The 12,650-nt window shown below is 37.3% G+C and overlaps 1 protein-coding gene across 4 annotated transcripts in view; it reads left to right on the forward strand.

Annotated features, from left to right (window-relative positions):
• ASAP1 (ArfGAP with SH3 domain, ankyrin repeat and PH domain 1) overlaps window positions 1-12,650 on the forward strand; it is a 272,495-nt gene that overhangs the window by 141,674 nt on the left and 118,171 nt on the right. For all 4 annotated transcript variants that reach the window (XM_069465971.1, XM_069465972.1, XM_069465974.1 and 1 more), the window contains one exon: window positions 3,651-3,796. In XM_069465971.1, coding sequence (XP_069322072.1) covers window positions 3,651-3,796 — 146 coding nt within the window. The remainder of the gene's footprint in view (window positions 1-3,650; window positions 3,797-12,650) is intronic.

Below are 12,650 nucleotides of genomic sequence, written 5' to 3' on the forward strand. Positions count from 1 at the left end.
CCCTGAACTAACATCCAGATGGCTTACTGTGCTCTGTAATATGTCCCTCCCTTCTGCCTCTGGCCCTTGCTGTTTCCTCCACCAAAATCATGTGTCCTTGCCCTCTCACTCTCTGTGCCTGTTGACAGTCTGCTTCAGTGCTGTGTACAAACCCTTCATTTTGTGTGTGTGAGGTATCTTTCTAGTACTGTCATGGTTAACTTTACAGTGCAGTATGTTAAAAAACACTTAAAATGTGTGAGATATATGTTTTTCTTCTGTTTGATACTACGTAAATTTCTCTGTGTTATAACTAGTCATGGATGTAGAAGTAACAGTGGCTGACATTTTGGGAACAGATGTCACATGCCAGGCACTATTCTAAGTACCTTATATTTAATTTACATCACTTCTACCTTCATAGGTATTATTAATACCGTAAGTTATATCTTACTAAACTGTTGAATTTTAAAATGTGTATTTTTACTAGAAAATCATATGTATATTTATATGTATATTTAGATATACATAAATATACATAGACTACGTGATTATTCAGTTATGGCATTAGCAAAACATACAGGGCCCATGACCTAGCCTGTGCTTATCTAGCCTATAGTTAACTTATCTGGTCTCACCGTCTGCCTCTCTCCCATCACATTTTGTGTTTCTTCTACTTAATAGGCATAATTCTTCCCTTGCAGAGTTCTGGTGAGAGTGAAATATTACATTATAGAAAATATTTGGGACAAAGAAGGTTCTCGGCATATACCAACGCTCCCTTCCCATGGCCTGTCCTGCCTTATCCCTCAGCTAAGTCCATCTTATTTTCTAACGGGTCTATCATCACTGGTAGACTAAGAGCTTCTCATAATTCTTTCTAGTCTCTGCATGAAATTTCAATTCAGGATAATGGCTGTGCCTAGGAAAGGAGAGAAGAGATTGGAATTGGGTAGAGGGACAGCAGTGGAGAGATGGGCACTTGTTCTGTAATTTATTTCTTAAGCCGAGTGGTGGGTACATGGGTATTCTGCTAATCTAAAATTTTTATATATTTCATTGGAAAATATTATAATTTCAAGCAAACAAACAGCCTGTATACTTATGTTTATTACTGAGGTGCTTCTCTTGGAGGCAGTTAAAATGAACGGGGCAGCTGAATTCTTTTTTCACTGGCTTCCAAAGGCAGAAAAAGGTATCAAGTGATGTAGAATTCTCTGTGGTGAGGTGGGACCCCTTTGGCCTCAGAGAGAAGGCATCAGGGGTGGCTCCAGCACATGAGGGAGATCAAAATGTGCGTCCTCTCTGTTAAGCTGATGTAGCCTTTCTTTTGTGTTTTTCTGAGCCGCTTCCCTGAGTGAACTTGGGCGGTAACCAGAGCTACATTTTATCTTTTTTAATATCTCAGCCCGAAATGCTGACAACCACTGCAGACATCATGAATTTTTGATGGGGTGATGATTAGAAGGCTGGCGAGGGCCTCATTCCGTTTCATTGGACTGCTGTGACACTTACTTCCTTTATTGTATTTAGACTTCCTGGGTTGTTTGCCAATCCAGGCTCATGTTCTGTTTCATAAGTACCCATTGCTCCCATGCAGTTATTGAGAGTGTGTTGGAAAGCAAATTTTTAAAAATTTCATATCAATTATTGAACAGTCTCCAGATTTCAGAAGGGAATGCTGCTTAAATTCCTGAAGAGGAATTCAAGGAATCCAAGTCAATAAATATTTACTGAGCCCTAGCTTTATAAGCTCTGCTCACAGAAAAATCTACAGTTTTGTCTGTTGGGTGGGGATACAGAGGTGAACCAGAGTTAATCCCTGCTTCTCGTGGTCTGATAACAGAGAAAGACATGTACGTATGTGTTAATAAATATGACATGATGTGGTAGAAAATACTGCAGTAGGGGTACAGAGAATTGTGGACAAGGAAGGATTATTTCTGACTAAAGGAAGACTTTATAAAGAAAGATTTGGATTGAACATTTAAATATTTTGATAAATATTTGTTCATTTATTCATTCAGTAAATACCATGTATCTACTGTCGGCCTCCATACCAATTTGTGCTTCTCTGTACACAATAGAGGAGGAAAATGGAGAGTTGAGCACATCATCTGAAATGCTTCCATCATGACTGTGTGGTGCACATCCCCTCCACTCACATTGCCTTGGGTGCAAGCCATCTTCCATGCCTTACTTCAAGAGTGTGGGGAAATGCAGTACTCCTTTCCTAAGCCTTTAGAGATTGGGAACCTGGATGTCCTTGATGAGTTTTAATGTCTGCCACAGGAGTCACAAGATCCGATGTGCAATTCAGCAGTGTCACACTGGGTGCTTTGTTGACAACAGACTGTAGGGAAGCAAGAGCAGCAACAAAGAGACCAGTTCAGAGGCTTTACCAGTGATGAGGGCAAGCAATGATGTTGGATAAGGTTGACACCTATGGGATGGTGAGAATTAGTCAAAGTTAATTATGGATACGTTTTAAAGGTAGAGGCAACACAATTTGCCAGTGAAAGAAAAATCAAGTATGAGTTGAGTTTTGGCATGAACAACTTTAAGAATGTACCTACCATTACCTGACAGCTAGGAGACTGGAAAAAAGAGGATGGGGTAGATCAAGAGTTTGGTTTTAGACATGTTAAGGTTGAATGTAGTTATTAGGCATCCAAGTGGAGGTACTGAATAGGCAGTCAAATATGTGTCTGGACTGGGCATATCAATTTGAGAGTTGTCATTAGTGAGATCCCATTAGTGAGAATAAGCATAAACAGAGAAGAAAAGGTGTAAAGACTGAGGCTTGGAGCTTTCCAGCATGCTAAGGTCAGAGAGATGAAGAACCAGCAAAGACAATGGAAAGGAGCAGCCATGAGGTCAGAGGACACTCAAGAAAGCCTGACATCCTGGGAGCCAAATAAAGAGTTTCAAGGAGAGGGGAGTTGTTATTTATGGAGCATTCGCTCTGTGGAGAAACTTTTGTATACTTTATGTCAACTTATCAGCACCACGATTTTGAAAGGTAGATACCAGCCTCATTTTGTTGGAAAACAAAAGCTCAGGGAGGAGAATTTGTTCACAAATACATGAATAATGTCTCCTGTGTGCCAGCTAGGGTAGTAGGCATGGAAGTTAAAAAAACTAATAAGGTAGCCAGCTCATAGGTAGTGAAACCAAACTTCAAACCTAATCCATCTGATGCAAGCTTGAACATTTTACAGGAAGAGATGGTATGTGAAAAGCATTTTACAAATGCTATTCCTCAGACCTGGGGCTTAGACAAAATTAAAGGAAATTAAGATTAGTTAACAAAGAAAAACCTGTTAGAACATAGTAATTTTTCCTTTGCAATACAAGCCTAGTTTTCCAAAGAGACTTTCCTCCTTGTACTCTGATAATCGTAGTTTTCTAATTGTTTGAAATGCATTGATAATGTGACCCCTCAATATGTGGAGAGTCAGTAGATTAACTGAAATATAAATGAGCCAAATGCTATAAAAGCAAAAGGGGAAACCTTCTTTAATAGAGTTAAAGGAGGTTCAGTAAACAATTAATGCAGTTTCTCTGTGCTTTCCTTTTGAGTGTTTCTAGTGATCAGTGTTCAAAATGACTCTTCATTGTGGCAAATAATAGCTCAGACTCCTCTTTTTATTTTTTATTTTTATTTTTAGATCATGTACAAAATGAAGAAAACTATGCACAAGTTCTTGATAAGTTTGGGAGTAATTTTTTAAGTCGAGACAACCCTGACCTTGGCACCGCTTTTGTCAAGTTTTCTACTCTTACGAAGGAACTGTCCACACTGCTGAAAAATCTGGTAAGCCATTTCATACAGGATTAAAAAGAATTACGGCCTGAGCAAAATACAAGGTCATCTGAAGAGAACAGTTAAATAATTCTTCCCCCTCAACCTTCAGTCCTGGGGGGTGAAAAATAAAAAATAGAAAGCTTTGTAGTCTTAAGGTGTGGAAGTCATATATAAAGAAAATCCCATTGTGAAATTCCTGGAATTTGTACCTTTGTCCCAGCAGATAGAGTAGATTTAAGCTGAGAGAGAAACTCTTTAACCTCAATTCTCTTCCACATTCTACCATTGATTTTTTTTTAAAGATAACCTTTAGCAACTTTTGCTTTTTAATTGGTTAAAAGAATGATGATTTTTGTGTCAAACATATATTGGAAAGACACACTGAAAGTATATCTCACTTGTGTGAAGGCGATCATCCATTTTGGTTCCTGATTTACAAATAGTGAACCTCCTCTAACTCCCCACATCCTTTTAAACCCCTACCAAAAAAAAAAAATGTTTGAGATTAAGGGAACCCATCATGGTTTCAGAAGTAGATGACAGGAAGAATCCCTTAAAATCTGGGACACTAGAGGGGCTGACCCTAGGAGACCCAGAAATGGGGCTTGGGGGATCTGTTTGCTAGGCAGTAATATCTGGGTATCACACTGTGTTGTGCCACACCAGTCTCCCCAGCCCTCACACTATATTCACACTTAGAAAGATTCTGTGTAACACTACCTGTACTGATGATTTGATTTTGTTGGGTTTGGGGGAGTTTTGTTTTCTTTTGTTTTTTAAATAAAAGTCCTTGTCTAGGAGCCAGCCACACTTCCAAGTGAATTAACTTAATCAAGTCTCTTTTCTCCTAAGTGCCCAGGAATAGGCATACAAAGAGGTTGAAAGGTGCCAGAGGACAACTATTTGTATCATATTTTTCCTCCAAGTTAGCCCTGGTAAGAGGGGCTATTTCTTCTTCTCCCCCAGTCTCTCAGCATCGCACCTTTACCTCCTTTAAAAATCTAGAATTCAAGCTCAAGATACCCTTATCCTGAGTCAGTTACTAATATATCAAATATGATTTTGTAGCCTTAGGTGATAATCTTGTCATAAATGCATTGGATACAAATGGCTAGTTTACAGATGAAGACATACTCTTTGAAAAATGATAGCTACCTTTCTATAATCTATTAACCTGAATATTTGACCAATCAGAATATTCTTTTTTCTTTCACAGTAGATAAATATATATATGTATGTCTGCCTGACAGTTTAATTGGTGATTTATGGCATTGAATTAGTGTTACACAGTAAATCAGCTAATCTCAAAGAAAATAAATGTTGAAAATAGAAACATTTCTTATTTTCAAAAACTTGAGAAAGGATAATTTTGAACTCGGTGTCTAATGTTCCTACACTTTGGGGTTTGTTTTAAAATTCATGGTATTTCTGTAAATTTTAGATTATTTAAAGCTCCTTTATTCAGAAGAGGACCCTCTCATTTCCCCTTCCCTTTGGGTATTGCCTTGCCTTTAGCTGATGGCCTTGCTCAAGGTGTGGTGTGGTGGAAAGAAAGGAAGCGAAACAAGACTCTGACAGTTCCCTTTAGTAATAACTGGTAAAAGACTTGCTCAGAGAGGAAGTTCTGTTTGACATGACGTGGCCATTTTCACACTGATATCTTGCTGCTTTAGTTTCCAGGAGACCAAATGTATTTGGCTTAAGTCAAGAGTCATCACCTCCAAGTTTCCCCAACCAATCCATTGCTACACTTTGCTGCTACACTTCAGGTTCCTTTTTTATTGTGTGTATAAGCTGTATGCACAAGTCAGTGGCCACTCAAGCAAACATTCATTGTCTACATTTGCTTATCTCCATACAAAAATAACTGACATTTATTGAACACTTTCGATGAACCTGGCAATGTGGTGGGTGTTGTGTGGATTATCTCACCTAGGACATTACAACAACCCTATGGTTGTTATACCTTTAATCCAGATGAGGAAACTGAGGCATAATGAGATTATGTAACTACTCCTTTATACTGTTTGTATGAAGTACTATAGACTTGAACCCAGACATTCTGTCTCTGAATCCATTGCCTTTACTACTCTACTGTATCCTGCTTCTGTCACCTTATGCTCTGGTTGTGCTATTTCCCTTAGTAGAAGTGCCAATCTTGCTATTCCGCCATACATACCGCAAGGTACAGGCCTTTTTCCATGTCCCCTTCCCTTTAAGGAGTAGAAGTCTAAGAAAAATCTAAATGAAATTGCTGGAAAACCTAATTCATTTAATTAAAATAAAAATACATTTGCCCTTGGAAGGTGGCAGGGGCATTCCTGATGAGGGAGCAGGTAGAAGAATCAGTTTGTACTGTAGTTTGGTTACTAGAGGAACATTATTCTGAGTGAATAAAAAGGCAATTTCAGGAATTTATACAGCCTGACAAAAACAGCCAGCAGCTTGCTGCTTCCGTTTTTATGTTTTTCCAGGAAAGGGAAGAGCAAACTAGACAGATTGATAGGGCCACACCTTAGAGCAGAGGGCTCAGAGGAAGCTGTGGTGGGAGGAGGGGTTCCGGATTTGCTTACAGCACGTGTCGTCCCCAACTAAGGAGTGTGGATTGCCCCCACCCTTTTGGAGCTCTGGAATACCCCCATGGGAACCCATGTTTCTCAGAAGATTTTGTGAAGGTACTGAAGGCTAGAAACATTAAGCAATAATTGGTTCAGTTGAAATGTAGAGACTAAAGATAATAGAAGGTACTTTGGTGCTATTTAGACTTTCTGAATTGTATTCTCAATTCAACCAGCAAGTACCAAATGTCTGTTACATTACAAGGTCTGAGCTAAATACTGAAAATTTTTCTAATTAAGGTATTGCTTATAAAGTGTATTTTAATAGTTTATCTTAAAAAATTACTTATTGTTATAGAGGAAAAGGAAAGGATAGATTTTGAAGCCAGGTCTCAGTGCTAACTTTGAGCTTTTGACAGACCCTAAATGGGGAAAAACTTTTGTTGGAAGCCATCAGTATTGCAAGTGTATTGTGTCTAGGAGTTTCTGAAGGGGTGGTCTTGAAAAATATCAGTGCACTAAGTGATGGTAACTATCTCAGCCACCATTTAGAAGCTTGTGTTCTTTTTTTTTTTCTTCCTTTTTCTGAACTGTCAGTGATTGTAGAAGGTACGATAATCATGTGAGATGTTATGTGAAAACTGCCAAGAGCTACCTACAAAGATGTTGGCATTAATATCACATAGGGCCAAGGCTGATTTTAATTAACTAGATGTCTGAGAACTGTAAAACTGATTACAATTATAGCTGATTGCTCTGTAAACTCATACCAGCATTAATGCACTAAGTCAATCTTAAAACAACTTGATTTTCTTACTCACCTTCCAAGTTATAGAAAATGGTTCTTGTAAAGTTATTCTAACTCATAATAGGAGATTTGAGAGACTATGAATTGTTGGTGGTCAGATGATCATGGGTTTTGGTCTCAATCAGACCTGGAATCCCAGCTCCCAACTGACTAGCTTTATAGCCTTAGGCAGATCACTTAACTTCTCTAACTTCTTCACAGATCGTTTCCCTGTCTATAAAAAGAAATAATAGTATCTATTTTTTGGAAGTGGCAGGATTTCATTGAGATCAGGGAAGTAAATCACTAAGCACAGTACCTGACACATGGAATTTGCTTGACAAATACAGGCTTTCACTGTTATTTACATTTCTTTTTTTTTAATACTCTTATTTTTTAATTTCAGAATATTAAGGGGGCACAAGTGTTTTTGGTTACATGGATCACTTTTGTAATGCTTGACTCACAGCTATTAGTGTGCCCATCATCCAAATAGTGTTCACTGTACCGTTTAGGAGGTTTGTTGCCCCTCCTCTCCTCCCCCTTACTTCCCAACCCCTATTGGATTTCCACTGAGTTTTACTTCCCTCTGTGCACATGTGTGCTTATCAGTTAGTTCCAATTTAATAGTGGGTAAATGTGATGTTTGTATTTCCATTCGTGAGATACTTCACTTAGGATCATGGTCTCCAGTTCCAGCCATATTGTTGCAAAAGGCATTAATTCGTCCTTTTTATGATTGAGTAGTACTCTATGGGTATACATATACTACATTTTGTTAATTGACTCATGAATTGGGTACTTGGGTTGATTCCACAACTTTGCAAATTGTGAGTTGTGCTACAATAAACATTCAAGTGCAGGTGTCTTTTTGATAAAATTATTTCTTTTCCTTTGGGTAGATACCCATTACTGGGATGGCTAGATCGAATGGTAGGTTGACTTTTAGTTCTTTGAGAAATCTCCATACTGTTTTCCATAGAGCTTGTACTAATTCGTAGTCCCACCAATAGTGTATGAGTGTTCCTTTCTCTCTGCATGCATACCAGCATCTGTTGTGTTTGAATGTTTTAATAAAAGCCATTCTAACTGGGGTAAGGTGATATCTCATTGTGGTTTTAATTTGCATTTCCCTGATGATTAGTGATGTTGAGCATTTTGCATATGTTTATTGGTCATTTTCCTATCTTCTTTTGGAAAGCTTCTGTTCATGTCTTTTGCCCCCCTTTTAATGGGGTTTTTGTTTTTCCCTTGCTGTTTTGCTCGAGTTCTTTGTAGATTCTGGGTATTTGCCCTTTTTCAGATGTATAGTTTGCGAATATTTTCTCCCATTCTGTAGGTTGTCTGTTTGCTCTGTTGATTATTTCCTTCACTGTGCAGAAGCTTTTTAGTTTAATCAAATCCCATTTATTTTTGTTGTTTCTGTGTAATTGCCATTGAGGTCTTAGTCATAAATTCTTTGCCTAGCCCAATACCTAAAAGAGTTTTTTGTACATTTTCTTCTAGAATTCTTATGGTTTCACGCCTTACATTTCAGTCTTTTATCCATCTTGAATTAATTTTTGTAAGTGGTGAGAGATAGGTGTCCCATTTCTTCTGCATGTGGCTATCCGGTTTTCCTAACACCATTTATTGAATAGTACAACCTCCCAAGACTCAATCGGAAAGAAATAGAACTCCTGAACAGACCATTAACGAATAGCAAGATCGAAGCAGTAATAAAAAAACTTCCAATAACAAAAAGCCTCAGATCACATAGATTCACAGCCAAATTCTACCAGACCTACAAAGAAGGGCTGGTACCATACTACAGAAATTATTACATAACCTTGAGAAAGAAGGAGTCCTCCCCAACTTATTCTATGAAGCTAGTATCACCTTGATACCAAAGCCAGGAAAGGACACAACTAAAAGAAAACTACAGACTAATATCCCTTGTGAACATAGATGTGAAAATCCTCAATAAAATACCAGCAAACTCAATTCAACAACACATCAAAAAAAAATAATCCACTATGACCAAGTGGGCTTCATCCCAGGGATGCAAGAATGGATCAACATACATATATCAATAAATGTGATTCACCACATAAAGAGAAGCAAAAACAAAGACCCTATGATCATCTCAATAGGTATAGAAAAAGCATTTGACAAAATCCAGCATCGTTTCATGATAAAAACCCTCAACAAACTAGGCATAGAAGGAACATATCTCAAAATTATAAAAGCCATATATGACAAATCACAGCCAACGTCATACTCAATGGGGAAAAGTTGAAAACATTCTCCCTAAGAACTGGAACAAGGCAAGGGTGCCCAGTATCACAACTTCCACTCACCATAGTGCTGGAAGTCCTAGTGAGAGCAGTCAAGCAAGAAAAAGAAATAAAGGGTATCCAAATAGGGAAAGAGGAGGTCAAACTATAGCTTTTCATCGACTATACAATCTTATATCTAAAAACCTTAAAGACTCCACTAGGAGACTCTTGGAATTGATAAATAAATTCAGCAAAGTCTCAGATTACAAAATTAGTGTACATAAATCTGTAGCATTTCTATTATACATACCAGTAACAGTCAAACTGAGAGTCATATCAAAGACTCAGTTCACAATAGCTACAAAGAAAATAAAATACCTAGGAATATACTTGGTTAAAGGAATATACTCTTTAACCAAGGAGGTGAAAGATCTCTACAAGGAGAACTATGAAACATTGAGGAAAAAAATAGCAGAGGACACAAATAAATGGAAAAATATGTCATGCTCATGGATCGGTAGCATCACCATTGTTAAAATGTCCATACTACCCAAAGTGATTTATAGAGTCAGTGCAATCCCCATCAAAATACCAACTTCATATTTCACAGATCTAGAAAAAAATACAATAATTCTACACTTTGTTTGGAACCAGAAAAGAGCCCAAATAGCCAAAGCAATCTTAAGCAAAAGAACAAATCTGGAGGCATCACATTACCAGACTTCAAACTATACTACAAGGCTATAGTAACCAAAACAGCATGGTATTGGTACAAAAATAGAGACATGGTCCAATGGAACCGAATAGAGAACCCAGTTATAAAACCATCTACCTATAGCCAAATGATCTTTTGACAAAGCAGACAACACTGCACAGTGGGGAAAAGAACCCTACTTTGATCGTCTCATTTGATTTTTATGGTAGCTCAGTGTAAAGGCAGGTATTAGTCACACCCCATTTTAGAGATCCATGCACCAAATTTCTGAAAAATAATATGCCTGGGAAATGGTGCAATTAGGGCTTGAGCTCAAGTTCTCTGACAATAGATCACACACTGTTTCAGCTATGCTGCCTGATGAATTACAAAGTGTTCACAGTGCCTCAGTGGACTGTGTGGATGATAAAGGCCCGCCTGACATGATGACTGAGGTCTGTACTGATAGTCATCAAACTACTGTGTGTGTTTAGCTGACAAAGTACTTTATTGTCTATTTTTGTCCTTTGATTTCTCTCATCTGTGATTTATAGCATATTGGAAAGAGCAAGAGTGCTAGATGGTAGTTCTCAAACTTTTTGGTTTTAGGACCCCAATCTTAAAAATGATTAAGAACAACAAATAGATTTTATTTATGTGGACTATTTCTAGCCATTTTTACTATCTTAGCAATCAAAACCAAGAAATTTTTTAAATGTATTTTAAAATAGGAAACCTGCTTCATTTTACCCTAAATTGTCTATTTTTTATGAAAAAATTATTTCCTCAAACCAAAAAAATTAGAAGCTTGGCATTGTTTTATATTTTTGCAGATCTCTTTAAAGTTGACTTAATAGAAGGCAGCTAGATTCTCATACCTGCTTCTATATTCATTTTGTCACAGTTTATTGTTTTGGCTGAAGTAGATGAAAAATAGGACCTCACACAGGTCTGTATTGAAAAAAGAAAGAGTATTTTAAAAGCCATTTCAGGTATTCTTTGATATTACATAAAAACTTGACAAGTAGTAGTTTCCTAAAGGTTCTTAGTGATATGAATCTGAAACCACATAAATGAACTTTAACTATCTGGAAGGAAGTTCTCAAGCTCATGGTGGCAAATAAAAGTTTTCTAAAACTTGAGCTTTTCCTGAAAGCTTCGATTTTATCATTAACAAAATAAATACTATCAGTTGTTTACCCTGAAGTGACAGGCTTACTTCAGTCATTTTCAAGAAAATGTTTGGCAAGTACTGGAGTCTGAATAACCATAGTGTGCTAGTTCTTTAAAGAAAACAATGGTGTTCCACTAAAAAAATAAACAAAACCAGTTAGTTCAGCTTGCAACTCAAAAAATTGTATGAGTGCTTTTTCTCAATACACTCACCATATTTTAGTATGCCTTGGAAGTACTCTATGCATACTTCCTATTTCATCAAACAAAATATAAAAAAGATGTATTCAAGGGTTGAGATGTGATTAAATCAATAATTTTTAGTCTTTCATCATGGGCATTCTTAAATGAAAGTGGCCTTTTCCTGGAAGAGCATTATCATGAAGAATACACTGACTCCAGTTTGTGGCAATGTCTTTGTTCACGCTTAAGGCGCCAGTGGTTTTACTCACCATTACTTTTGCACTGTCAGTGCACATGTCAACACAGTGAAAAAAATCAGATAACTTCTTAGTATTATTATGAAAATAGTTTTAGCATTGGGGACCTCTAGGGACTAGGGAGAACCACTGGTATCAGAAATTAAAGGCTTTATTATGATTCCACACCTGTCATTAAGTGGGTTAATGTTGCCTAACTTTATAAGCATAACTTTTCTCACTGGTAGATTTTGGGGGAGTGGGGGAAGTGGATACTCTACCTACTCTGTTGGTTGTGTGAAGATCAAATTATACCATTCATGTGAAACATTTTGTAACCTGAAAAGTCCTTGATTCACACGTGGGACTTTTATGATATTAATAGACTATATTAATGTTAATACTATTATGGTATTCATAACCACTTCAGGAGACTTTGTATTCTTTTTCTTACTATAAAAAGAGCACATGCCTAGTGGAGAAAATTTAGAAGAATACAAGAGAAAAATTACAATTTCTCTTTTGTATTCTCCCTTTTTTATCTCCCAGAGATAACAATTTTTGACATTGAAGTTTATCTTTCTGGTCCTCTTTTCTATACCATTTTTCCCCCAATGAGATGAAATCATATATTCTAAGCAACTTTGTATTTGCTAGGTTTCACATAGCATTAGCATGAGAGCGTAACATACTTTGTGAAACAAGTCATGATTCAGAAGCTCAAGAGAGTATGACTTACCCAAGAGCCCACTGTGATATACTCCTCACCCCTGGCAGTTCACCCTCATTCCTTCTCTGTTATGAGAGCCAATGCAGGGACATCTTTTTGATGAGAATCCAGGTACTGGGGCAGGAATTGGATGGAGGACTACTTAAGTACATACAAGAAGGTCTTTTGTCTCTCCATGTTCTTTATACCCCTGTAGGCTTTTGCCACCCTAAAGTAAAAAAAGTTCCTTAAAAGAGTGACTTTT

Source organism: Eulemur rufifrons, chromosome 3, assembly GCF_041146395.1.
Source record: "Eulemur rufifrons isolate Redbay chromosome 3, OSU_ERuf_1, whole genome shotgun sequence".
In the NCBI taxonomy this organism is placed as follows: domain Eukaryota; kingdom Metazoa; phylum Chordata; class Mammalia; order Primates; family Lemuridae; genus Eulemur; species Eulemur rufifrons.